Here is a 14064-nt window from a genome sequence, read left to right on the forward strand (position 1 = left end):
CTCTTGATTAGATGGGATGAGGAACATGAACCAAAGGTTTGATCCAGTGGATTTTCTACCCCTGACGAGGCTAAGTATTAAACAGTTGGAATACAACATAAAAAGTTATGGATTTGCATGACAGTAATGTTAAGGAAAGTAGTATTTTATTCCCATTTTAATTTATAAGAGATAATAGCAAAATGTAGACTTCAGGGAAGTTTGTTTTTATGTTACATCATTTCATTTATTGTTGCTTTGCTTTGTTTACCAGAACCTCAAGATCCACCAACTGAAACAAGAATATATACACATAGAATTAAAGTAGCTTTAATTAATTAAAACAACTTGAGATTTTCCTTGTATCCCAGAAATGAAACCAAGTGCTAACAAAAAAATCTACCTTTTGTTATTCCTTTCCCATTTTCATCATTTCAATGATACTGTATATTTATGAATAATTCCTCAAGTTGTTTAAGCGACAATCCAGATTATACCTAAAATCTTAATCCAATTTTAAAAGCCTAGTAAGGTCTCTCCCAAACAGAGATTGGAGGTAAATTTCAAGGAGTAGATTTCATAATTCTGAAGAAGTGTGGATATATGATTAAAAGTTCAGTACCTTAATTTCAAATCATGCGTATAAAAATCTAACCAGCAGATCCCAAACTGTTATTTTCCCATTTCTACTCTATCCTAAACCAGGTTTACACTTCCAACAGCTAAGAATTAAATTACTGTTTTTCTTCTTTGTTTTGGCCACACACTGAGAGGGAAAAGGCAGCTCGGTGATTTCTGTCCCAGACAGTAATACTTACACTGTACCCTAGAAATATCTACATTATTTCTTACAATTATCCCATGGGAAATTACTGTGGCATACAAGTTGGATTTTCCCAGCAGTAATTTTATCACCAAATTGCTACTAGTTATGTGCAACCCCTATTGAGATAAGAGTATGTCCAGTTACTCTTTCAACAGTGAGGTCCTGAAAGCACACTCCATTCAGTGTTTTCAACAGTCCAACAAGGGTTATTATAAACTCTCTTTTGAGGGTTTTAATGAAAAGGTTAAGATTGAAACTATATGATGGATGGAGAATCTGAGGGTGATGTCACTGGCTGGAGACCAATCAGCTTCCATTTCCAAAATTTTAATAAAAACAATTGTAATGTTAGGCAAAAAAAAAATGTGGCATAGTTTTTCTGGGAATATGGCACCTCTTATTAGGAGTGGATTCAACTGAACACATCCAAATCACATCCTCACTTTACACACAAATGATGCAACCATCTAAAGTAAAAATAGGGAAGATTTTGGATGTCTCAGAAACGCCTGCCCCCTAGTAGGTTATCCCAATTGCCTTTTCTATACATTGTGCTACCATCCTTCACTGACAGCTACTGTCACCCAGTGGTGAGATTCAAATTTTTTTACTACCAGTTCTGTGGGCATAGTTTGGTGGGTGTGGTGTGGCTCGGTGGGCATAGCAGGGGAAGGGTACTGTAAAATCTTCATTCCCTCCCCAATCCAGGAGAAGGTTACTGCAAAATCCCCATTTCCTCCCGATCCTCTGGGACTCAGGAGGCAGAGAATAGATGGGGGCGGGGCCAATCAGAGGTAGTATTTACTGGTTCTCTGAACTACTCAAAATTTCTGCTATTGGTTCTCCAGAACTGATCAGAACCTGCTGAATACCACTTCTGCACTCCTCCCATTAAAGTCAGCTATGGGTCCCAAAGGTTGCCCTGAAGAGTCACACTAATCAGGTTTCAGGATGGGTGCAGCTTTCTGGTAAGACAGACTGCCATAGGTTTTATTCTGGGCATTCTTCAGGGACACCAACTATTCTGAAGAACTTGCAGCCCCAATGCTTTTCTCCAAATAACATTTAAAGGAAAATATTGAAGAAGCTCTTGAGAATGGCTGTCTGTCCATCATGATGCCTCATATGAGGACTCTGAAAAGAAAGGTGCTAGAGAAGGCAACCCTTTTGCAAACGCTAAATTCTTAGCCTAATATTGAATTGTGAAAATCTGCCAGAACAAACAAAACATTGCATGTTCTACTATAGGCAGTATCTTGGAAAGACAATCAGTAGGGACTTGGTTCAAATCCAAATCCTTCCCTGATCTGAGTAGACTACCTCATTGTATCTAAAGATAGAATTTGCAACAGAGATTTTTTAGATGTTATTCTGATTTTGCATTTTGGAGTGATAAAGCCCTAGGAAAGTGAGACCATACGCGTGGTCTGAAGACATCTTATGGCCTTAAAGTCTTTATAAGATTCATGGATTTTGACAGGCCACAGACCACAGATGAATTAACTGGCATCCCAGAGCTTCATGTGGCCCTCAAAGCAGCCTCTAAAGACCTTCAAAATTTGATGCCAAATTATACTTTCAGTGAAGCATGTGAATTAAATTATTAAATACATGACTGGGAAGTAAATTCAATCAAATTAACTTCAGCTGTTTCCAGGCTTGTTCGCTACATTTTGGAGTGGGGTTTTGGCTGGCTCCAAAACCAAAACCGAGTTTTCAATACAAGAAAAATATTGCACCTAGACTTTCCCACCTCTATGTCAACCCCAACCACATTTTCACCCCTTCCCTGCTTTCTTTAGACTCTGAAAGGAGGACCCCGGGGGCCTTGGAAACAATGTCTATCTTACCTCATAATTGTCTGTAAGGTTGAAGTTGGCTGTCATAGTGGTAGAAGTGAGAATGCCAAGCTCTTCATCAGGATCCTTTCCCCAGAACTCAGTAGCTGCCTTCATCGGACTGATATCAGTTGGAGCCTCATTCTTGAGGATGGTGGGGAGATATAGGATGTTAAAGGAATCTATATAACTTATTTGGCAACATACATTTAGCAATGTGCACACAGATTTGTACAAATTCTTTAGGGGTTAGAAATATGCCAGCAGCCAAAAGCCAACTAAAGTGGTCATGAAATAAGAGACATACAGGCCAATAAAATCTGGTACCTTGAGGTTAGAGCAGAAACAGCCTTTCATACCTCCATGCCTAGGAGATGTGTTTGGAACTTATTATAAAAGACTAATCTTTCAGTGTAAAATCTCATGGCATCATATCTGCCAAGTTCCCTGGGGGTTTAAATACTGAAATACATTTGGCAGCACCTACTAGTTAAACCACGTTTGCTAGCAGAGTGGAGTTTGGTAAGAAAGCTCCAGTTGATCAGAGGCCCTGCCATATTGGGAAAGAGGCAGAAATGCAGCTGGGCTTTCAAGCACATTAAGTAGTACAGCCTTTCACTCTGAGACTTACGAAACTCAGAACACCTGGCATGAAAATTCACATTTGGTGCCATTCATTTATCTGGAAATCTGTAAAGAGACAGCAAAGTCTATACAAGGAAAAGAGTTTCTTCTGTCAATATGCCCCAGCCTATCAACAATACGTGAGTAAACTGTATGGGCTGTTGGGACATCTATGTGCTGGGTATGTCATTTTCTAGGACTGATGTAGAAGTATGTAATCTTTATTGTCATTGTACTTAAATACAACAAAATTGGTTGTGCCTGAAGGTCAGTGAATTGTGTTCCATGCTGCACCGTTATCTTCTGATATCTATGTGAGCTCATAGCCAGTCATTTAAAGTCAGCATCCAATTTATGTATCCCAAGTGTTATATTCCCGGGACCATAACATAACATTCCCGTTATGTTCCTGCAGATCTTGAGGCAAGACAAGATAGTGCCTTGGGAAGAGTTATTATTTTCTTATTGCAGGTGACTTCCACACATAGGGAAAGTTCCCCTGAATTGAGACTTAAAAGAAAAAAAGGGTTGATGAATATATGTAACTGCAAAAGGAATGTCACTCGACGTTCTAAGAAAGAAATAAGGTTTGTGAATTTGCCAATTTTGAAACTCAAAAGTTACCAAGGAGAGAGATGATGTGTCAGGAAATCATATAATCCTTTTGATTGCAGATATTCCTTGACTTACAACAGCTCATTTAGTGACCATTCAAAGTTAGAATGGCACTGAAAAAAAAGTGACTTAAGACACTTACAAATGTTGCAGCATCCCCATGGTCACGTGATCAAAATTTCTGCCGCTTGGCGACTGACTCGTATTTATGACGGTTGCAACATCCCAGAGTCGTGTGATCTTCTTTTGAGAAGCAAAGTCAATAGGGAAGCCAGATTCACTTAATAACTGTTACTAATAACAACTGCAATGATTTACTGTGGCAAGAAAAGTTGTAAAATGGGGGGAAATTCACTTAACAACTTTCTCACTTAGCAACAGAACTTTGGGGCACAATTGTGGTCTTAAGTCAAGGACTACCTGTATTCTGATGATTCCAATAGGCAGGAAAGATGCAAAGAGAACAGATCTTAAGTAGTCACGTATTTCCTTTGACAGTGAAATCTTTGCATATGTCACCGTTCTTGAATGCAGTTCTTCAGTTTAATCTCAAGTATATCCCAAAGTGGGATCTGAATCTGGATGAACTTGTCAAGGATTGAAAGCTAAGCAAAGCAAGGCTTAGTTAATATTTGAATCAAGCATTAACTTGGATGCAGGAGAAAGCCAATGACAAATTGCTTTCAAAACTACTGCCAACCTTGCCTGAAGATGCCCTCAGCTAAATTTGAAATCCCATCAAAGCTATCATATTTTTTTTCTGGCAACAGTTTGTGTGTCTATGACAGACAAATGTATATTAATAACTCTATCTTCCATCTTCCATCTATTTACTACTGGGCTAAACCACCCTTGAAATAGCTGCAGAAAAAGCCACCTCCTCAACGTTGTGCATAAATCTCCATGGACAACTTTTAATCCTGAAGGAGCTTCTTTTGAAAAAGCAAATCAGTCTAGTATATTCTCCTAGAACTTGTAGCATTGCAAAGATATCTCAGTGATGCAGTAAGGCATGATTGCAAAAATGAACGACTAAGCCAAAAACTAACCAAAGAATTAACTTTGTGGACTGCAATTTCACTCACATACAATAGGAATCTATATATAAAAGGGGTGCTGCGAATGTTTACCTGATCAAATGCACAACAAACCTGAACTTTATTGCTAGACAAGTATTTGCAGAATTAGATGAAGTGAAGTGTGCCTACATTAGGAGAGGGGGGGGAGGATAAGTGGGTGGCAAAATTCTTCCTGAGAAGAGATTAGAAAAGAAAAAGAGAAATGCTTTGTTGTTGCCAATACTAAACAGCCAAACAGCTGTAATTCTGATTCTAGAAAAAGGAACTCTGCCAGCTGCTCCATTTGGCGAGGAAAAGCTTCCCCTTGGCCAAGGCAAGAATGATTCACTGGCAGGATGAGCTCAGCATCCCCCTATCCTGTATTTCACACATTTGAGGATGCTTCCCTGACATAAAAAGGTCATTAGTGGAAGACAAGAGGAAAACAAAATGCAAATATATTTGTTTGATCATAAGCTAAAACAATCAGAACAAAAGGATCAACAGTCACAAAGGAAATTCCATTAAAACTCTTGGGATAATGTCCAGATTCTATTATAAAATTACAAATCTCCTAAACTACTAAACCTAGTTGCGCCAGCAAAATTAAACAAGAGTGTGCACAGTATTCAACTGCTATAAACCTATAACTTATGATCAACTTAGATACATAACCAAGAATAATGGTTCAGTCTAAAGCTGTTATTATACAGTGGCTGTGAGCTATTTAGTACCATGTTTAACATCCCTTTTCACTGCACAGCTAATGCCAGCAGGAAGTTAGTCTTTTAACAACCTTTAGGACTTTTTTTTAAGCATACAGTTGATCTACTGCAGGCTTAACCAACTTGTGATTGAGTAAAATCTTTACTCAAATCTTCAGTGTCTTTGCCTCATACTGCTCCTTGATATTTTAGATTAAGGGAAGAAAAATAATGGGGGGAGTCTATGCTGCCTGAACTGCAAAGCATATAGAAGTTTTGCTCTTTTCTTTTCAAAATCACCAAAGTAGAGAAAACAGGGGCAGAAACATGAAAAATAGAGGATAAAATGGATAAAAGGAGAGATATGAAACCTATTATCACCAGGAAAGCAAACTGGAGCCAACTATTTTTTATGGAACAGAGTGCGATTAATCAGTAACAGTTTTTCCTGAATTAACATATTCAAGTCAAGACACCTTAAAGTTCCAATGTTATATTTATAGCTTCCTTGGCAGACCCAAACTAGGGCCTATAATTGATAATGCATCATTAATGTCCTAACACGGGAATCCTTTTTCTGAAAATGTAGGCAATTTGCAATTCATTTTTTATGAAAAATCATTTACAAGAATTTGGAATAGGAATAGGACAAAATAGGACATTAAAAGAAAACATTTGTATGCACATAATTTTTGTGCATGCTTTGTTTCTCTCAATCCTATGTTGGCTATGCAGTGCCTAGAATATTTTTAGCTCTGGGCATCACATTTTGAGAAGGAGATCAAGAAATTGAGTGTGTCCAGAAGGGAGCAGCCAAAATGATTAAGGATCTGGAAGGGGGAAAAATATGAAGAGCACTTGAATTTATTTAGCCTGGAGAACAGAAGACTTCAGGGAGACATGATAGCTGACTTCATGTATCTGAAGGGCTGTCACATAGAAGGAGGAGTGGAACTATTTACAAGTGGTGCAGGAAACAGGAATAAATTACAGTGGATTTAAATTATTGCATCTGGACAAATTTCCTAAGATACAAGCTATTCCATAAAGAGACAACTGCCACAGATGATGATAGATTCTCCTTTATTGGAAGTGTTGACATAAATGCTGCATGGACATCTGCCAGAGATGTGCAGTGAAGAGGAATCAATTAAATGATTTCAACATTTACATTCTATTATATTAAGTTTCAACTTGAAATCTCTGAATTCTCAGAGTGGCCATGTTCTGTATTTCATCCATGTGATAGGCCAAAATATGTTTTCATCTAGGAATAGCCAAATTCAAAACCTGATAAGGTGATGCAAGTGCTTCCATGATGTTGAGGCGTATATTTACAAAGTCATTTTTTGAAAAGTCATTTAATAGTCCAGATCAATAGCTGTTACCCCAGCTCTGTTATTCAGAGGCAATTAGCTCTGCATGTGGTAGCTAAGGAACCCTGTGGTATTTTAATTATAAGGCATTTCCAAAAGATGGACTTTATACAGGCAGTCCTTGTTTAGCTACTGTTTGCAATTATCATAGTGAGGAAGAAGTAATTTTGTGATTGTAATTCAATTAATGACTGAGTTGCCAGCCCCAATTGTGGTTGATAAATGAAGACTACCTTTATTATCATTGTAGGAGTGCTTCTAAGATATTCCCTCCTGCAACTGCTTAGCACCACAGGATCTACATAGCTCCTAAAGCTAATGCATTGTTTATAATGGTCCAAAGAGCAAAGAACCATGAGTTTGCTTCCCAGAGTTTACTTATTCTATTTGGCCTCAATAGAATAACATCTGGCTATCTGCACCTGAAGATTTCTGATAAGGATGAAACCAGTAACACAGCACCAACTCTTGCTCATTGTAACTTCTCCTTATTCATATAATTGAATATTAGATCAATGGAAGATGCCCTGCTATCAATTTCAGAATTTATGATTCAATAATAATATGGCTCAATGGAAGTTTGCATCCTACATAGATTTTAATTGAAAAGTAATTAACCATTAATAATTAATTAATTATTTCAAATTTCACTTTTAGAAATCCTGTACTATCAGAGGCTGGTGTTATAGTACCAGGAAGGAGCCAGCAAAAGTCTATACAGATATTTTCCTGAGACATATCATGCATTCTTTCAGCTGCCCATCCACATAGATATGCTTATGTAGCCCTCTTTCTGGAGTGACCATGAGCTCTCTTGATTTTGACTAAACATCAGAAAGAAAATTGAGAAATTATTGGCTTGGCACTTGATGGAGAAGAACATGTCTTCAGGCGTTCAAACTCACCTGTGTTTGGAACTTTGCAGCCAAACAGGACTAATGGAAGTGGAGTCCTTGAGCTGCCTAACCAGCGGCCATTGCATATGGCACCATCAGCCCTCATGCAAGGCAGTCAATGGGCAGCCATAAGGGCAGAAAGGCCAGACACTCTGTGGGCAGTTCTGCCTGAAGAACCATTGATCATAAAGCAAGAGGAAGCTGCTAATTAGATGGGTTAGGCATGTTAGGAGGCAATGGGTTAGGCTGGCAGGGACCAGAAGTTATTAGATCAGCAGAGAGCAGTTAGTTGCACTCTCTACCTCGCCTGAGGTTGGACTGAACGAGGACTTCTCGAGGGACTCTTTGTTTCTTTTCTTCTTGCCTCTACCTTTCTTCCTGCCCTTGCCCCTTCCTTTGCCTTTGCCCTTCTTGCCCTTCCTCTGTGGAATGTTCTGCACAAAGGGGGGAGGGGAGGAGATAGGATAGAGAAGGGGAGAAAAAAGAGAAGGGGAGGGAAAGAGAAAAAGAAAGAAGAGATACTTGAGAAAGAAAAAAATTATTTCCCCATTTCCTTAGAACACCAAAAGTCACCACCCATACGTCCAGGCTCAGCCAACAGGAAACCATTCACGAGAGACAGACATGAACATGGCACCAACACCTTGGAGGACATAGAGGAAAGACCATCACACAACAGATTTATTTGTGGTTCAATATGACTTTCTGGAGAAGACAGATTTGGAAAGTAAGAATGTACCCGTTTCTTTTTATCCACATAGTCCAGAATTGCCCCAATTCTATCTTTCTCGGGGTCCTAGAGAGCAACCCTTATTTCTTTTTCACCTGTGGGTTAATCATCTAAGAGACCTAACGAGCCATTCCCATGAATCACAAGGAGAAGTTATCCGAGCATCTTATGAACCTTATCTTTAGGAGATAAGACCAGGGGCAGTCTTACGAGTCTAAAAAAGATGTGAAGATTTCCACAAATGGTAGAATGGATCAGTGGTGAAATTCATTTTTTTTTACTACCGGTTTGGTGGGCGTGGCTTGGTGGGCATGGCAGGGGAAGGATACTGCAAAATCTCCATTCCCTCCCACTCCTGGAGGAAGGATATTGCAAAATCTTCATTCCCACCCCACTCTGGGGCTAGCCAGAGGTGACATTTACCAGTTCTCCAAACTACTCAAAATTTCCACTATCAGAACCTACTAAATTTCACCCTTGGAATGGATACAGCTAAAGTAACATAGGATGGTGTCTCAAGCATTTCCACCATCCACCAGATTACTACTGCTTACAGTGAAAAAGTTCTAGACACAGCAAACAATTACAACACTAAAATGATGGCAATTATGTGAAGACATCATCATGTAGATGCTGTGATTGTATACTTTTGAGGTAGCCACATTCAACAGGCCCAAATTTCTTGGAGCAAGGACAAGATCTAACAAATAGACAGACTTTCATTTTTTTCAACAAGTCACTCTTTTAATCATTTTTTCCCCAAGGAAATTGGAAAACACGTGGTTAAACTAGCTACAAGAGGACTGCAATTGACAAAATCTTGAGTGATGGGGGAAGGTGGATATCTATAAAAATGTAAGGCCAATGGTGTTTAGAGGGGCATTTACATTCTTTTATAAGGATTTTCCCAGGTATCTTAATGCCCCTGAAATTTCCTCACTCCCAATAGCTACATCTTGATTTTACTAAATCAGCACTCTCAGGTATCAGATTCCACCCCATTCACTCCAAGAAGACTGAGTCTTTAAAAATATCAGGAGGAGTTAACCAAACTCTCAAAAGGCATAAATTGTCACAAGATACAGCTTACTTCACCACATGCATCTGATGATGAGCTGCATTTCATAAAAACTTATGCCTTTTAATACAAATTTTAATGCGAAAAGATGCTAGCAGGCTCCTGTTTGTTTGTTTGTCATCATAGACTAACACAGCTCTCAATGACTGTAAGCTACTGAATAGGGAAAATATACTTGCCGGGTATAAAGTTCTAAAATCTATGTCAAATGTTTAGAAGGGGAGAAAGATCCATTTTTTTGTTTCTCTGTTAAATTTATTTGCCACCCATCTCACCATGGGGCTATGCTGGGCAACTTACAACAATAAAACAGGGGGGGGGGTTTGATTAAAAATGCAAACGTAACAATAGCAAAGAAATAAAACAATTAGAAATAAACAATGGAAGTACAATAATACAAAATTAAAAAGGTGGGTGGGAAACCAAAAGTGCAGAGGGGAGGCTGGGTCAGCTAATTAGCCCAGTAGCCACCTCCAGTGATATATTCCCCCATTGGGTCTCCAGGCCCACTAGCAGAGCCAGGTCTTCAGGCCCTTACAGAAGGACAGGAAGAAGGGGGCAAACCTCACCCCAGGGAGCAGGATGTTCCAGTGGATTGCACGACAGCAGAGAAGACTCTCCTCCTGGAACCTATCAGTCAGAGTTCCTTGACCAAAGGGATTCTCAGCAGGCCTCCTCTGCTGGCATGGGCAGGGCAGGCTTGTCTTAGTGGGATGAGACAGTTCATCAAATAATCTGGACCTATGTCATAGAGGGCTTCAAAGGTCATAATCAATAGCTGCACCCAGAAGCAAACTGGCAGCCAGTGCAGCTTGCAAAGCAGCAATGTGACCTTGGGTCATTTTACAGGCCCCAAGGGCTGCTTGTGCTGCTGCACTTTGTACCAGTCAAAGTTTCCAAATGCATTTCAAGGGTGGCCCCATGTAAAGCACACTGCAGTAATCTAGAGGAGAGATGACTAGGGCTTGAGTGACCGAAGGTAGGGAGTCTTGATCCAGGAAAGGCTGCAACTGGTGCACAAACCAAAGCTGTGCAAAGGTCACGACCATTTCTAATCTTTGAGCAGGAGCTGTGAGTCCAGGAGAACTTCTAAATTGAAGATGGGGTCTGAATGGGGTAGTGCAACCCCATCTGCAACCAAAGATGTCAAAGACCCTGATCTTGAAGCTCCAAGATCCAAAGCCACTCAGTCTTACCTGGATTCAGTCGTAGCCCACTGTCCCACATCCAGGCACCATGAGAAGGTAGCAACAGCATCACTCAAGTCACCAAATGTAGAGATCTAAATTTCTTATCAGCATGTTAATTATATCTCAACCCATAGTTATTTAGAGTAACATGGAGAAAGACATGATTTTACTATTTAAGGAGAGAGAGCAGGGACTTCAAAGTGCCAGTTTCATTCTCACAAGCAGATGTCTTTTTTGGGTGTCTGCAGGGAACTTTGGCACAGAAGATTATCCCAGGGATCTTGGCCAGAAACCTGGCTATTAACAGCTCCTGCCTTTTAGTTGCCTACCTACCTCTTCTGCATCCTGGGTCTGCAATTTGTAGATGAGTTGTGTGTTGCAATCAGGCATGTAATCCTGGCAATATTGGGCAGCAGCTGCTGGGTCTGGCACAAGAAGTAATTGTTGGAGATCACCCTGAAGAGGAAGAAGCACAGTACAACCATTCAGAATCTTTCATGAACATATGATATGCTTATGGATTTTCAATCCAAGACTTTATTGTGTGGAAAATTTCCTGTATATTATATTTTACACTCTTAAGAACAACTCTAACAAAGTGCAGCATGCCCATCTAAAAAAATGAATATTTTTGTTGTTGACTCTTACAGAATATTAACTCAGATTATCATTATCCAGAGCTTAACCAGTTAGCCTTCCTCTACCAATTTAATGGGCTGTGAGAACAACCCTGGGAGGCAGGATGAGGAGCCACAATCAAGGCAATGGCCAGACAAGAAATGCCTCAATCCACAGAAAAAATGGAGTGGAGACAGCATCTCAGAAGGAACCCTCATTAATTATCTGGGAAGTAAAGGCAGAGGACGAGAGATGTGCTTTCAGATTTACAAGATTATAGTAGCATGCTACTTATAATCTTACAAATCCGTCAATCCTTTGAGGTAGTCCAGACAGGAGTCATAATACTCATGGTTTGGTTTCCTTTCTGGACTACCTCAAAGGATTGACACCAATTTTGCAAGGCTCAAAGCACTTTTTCCCTCCTTTGTCTTTGATTTTAATTTCCAGAAAACTTCTGTTACACTTTCTCCAATTGTGTTTCTGATGAGGAGTGAGATAGTTCACACCTGACCATTGCCCTAGCTTCAGTTCTTCCTCCTGTTTCCCAAGGTTATTACAACCATTTGCTTAAAACTGAATAAACCTCATTGCTGTGGCTCAGTTTGGCCCTGACTGGCACTCAGTTGCTTAAGTTTTAAATTGCCTCATCAATATCCAAATCAATTTAACCATGGCCCTGGATGTACCTAACTCTCATTCCACTGTGTGCAGATCTCATCACTTGATTCAATACAATGAGAACAAATCAGCTAATCTGCCAGTCGCTCTGAATTTTGTGGTCTTTTAATCTTGCTCAAGAAAGCCAAACACAAATACCTCCTGCCAATTAAGAAGTTTGCAAATAACTCGGTGCAATTCAAAAATTTGGATATTTATATATTAACCACATTTAGTATGACAAAGAATGTTCACTCGTTCGTTTCTGTCCTCTCCCTCTCTTTATGGTTTGGACTCAGTATGCCAACAATAGCTATATTAAATTTTTATAGCTGCCATGTGTATACAAGCACACTCTCTTATGCAGCTGAACATGCCCCAGCTCCTCTTGCTCAGCCAGTGTGACCCTAGCAGTCCTGGTCAACAGAGGACATTTGCTCCCAATTAATCATCTCCCAAAATATGGCCAGTGGGCCTACTTCCAGAAGATCTCACAAAATCGCTGTTCCCACCTGCTCAGTTGGGACCCGCAATTAATCTGCTCCCAGCATTCTTGAGGAGATGGAAAGGAAGAGAAATTAAGAAGCAAGATGGAGGGCGGGCTACAGTGATCAGAGTCCAAGGCATGAGGTCAGGTAGGGACAGAGAGGGCTACATCAAGGCAAAAGAAGCCCTGTGGTTAAAAAAGGAAGTCACAGGGGAAGGAGCAAAGCAGCCAGAATTGGGGAAATGTCAACATTCCCACAGTTCAAAAATAAACACAGAGAAGCATATATGCACAAAAATGAACCCAAACAACTGCAAATTCTAACTATATACACGTGCAAGAAAACTAAACACTGAAGAACCCAGTTGATATATAGAAGATAACAGTGCATGGTAGTCAGATATACAACATGGTGCAGAGCTTGCCTTTATTCCTTTAAACATTATAATATAGTCATGGCTAGATTAGTTATGTTAGTTCCTGAGGACATTAAGCATTCACGCACTCCTTGCGTAGAAAAAGTGGTTGGGGTGCAACTGCAGTGGTCCCTGGTGGAAGCAGATTATCTGAACCTGTTTCAGTCTGGTTTCAACCCTGCATTCAACATGCACACGACACTGATGGTATTTGATAGTGAGCACTGGCAGGACCGGGATAGGGATACTGCATCCTTCCCAATCCTGCTTGATCTCTTAGCTGCTTCCAATATTACCATTCATTATTTCTTCTGAATCACATCCAACATTTGGAAGTGGACAACAATCTGTGCCCCATCCTTGTTATTATGTTTCTTAATTTTCATTATTAGAACTTTTAAATCTTTTGCATTTTCAGTTGTTAAAGTAGTGCCCTCGGGGTATGGTATTTTTGCTATCTCTTCCTCCAGTTTTAAAACCACAGTCATCATTTTCCAATCCAGCATCCAACAACCTATTCAGTGTATCAGTTGAATAAATAACAGGAGCGTATGCCATCTTTTGCACTCCTTTGCCAGCTGAAGCCAGTATGCTTTGCCATGTTCCATCCATACTGTGATTTCCTGGTTTGTGTAAAGATTTTGCATAACAGCAATGAGATACTCTGGGATTCCCTATTTTCCTAGGCACATATGATTTGTCCAGGTGGTTTTCTTGATAAAATACAGGAGGGGTGTCCTATTACTTTCACCCATTTATTTTGAAATGATGCCTTTGAAGTTGTCACTAATGTAATAGTCTCTACAACATCTTCCTATTTTGTTGTTGCCCGATGTAGGTGCCCGCTTGCTTTAGCCTTTATGCCTTGAGTGGCTCTACTTGGAATACATAGCCCTGGCAAGGACTCTGGAGTTCTTTGTTCCTCCTTTCCAGAAACACCCTTCCTCCCACCCATGATGAGGCAACCCA

At 39.9% G+C, this 14064-nt stretch overlaps 1 protein-coding gene across 2 annotated transcripts in view; it reads right to left on the reverse strand.

Annotated features, from left to right (window-relative positions):
• COL5A3 (collagen type V alpha 3 chain) overlaps window positions 1-14064 on the reverse strand; it is a 134260-nt gene that overhangs the window by 79786 nt on the left and 40410 nt on the right. For both annotated transcript variants that reach the window (XM_081934690.1, XM_081934691.1), the window contains 3 exons: window positions 11248-11370; window positions 8219-8350; window positions 2656-2787 (listed from right to left, as the gene is read on the reverse strand). In XM_081934690.1, coding sequence (XP_081790816.1) covers window positions 2656-2787; window positions 8219-8350; window positions 11248-11370 — 387 coding nt within the window. The remainder of the gene's footprint in view (window positions 1-2655; window positions 2788-8218; window positions 8351-11247; window positions 11371-14064) is intronic.

The sequence above is a fragment of the Natrix helvetica genome (genome assembly GCF_964273705.1).
Source record: "Natrix helvetica genome assembly, chromosome: 1".
Lineage (NCBI taxonomy): Eukaryota > Metazoa > Chordata > Lepidosauria > Squamata > Natricidae > Natrix > Natrix helvetica.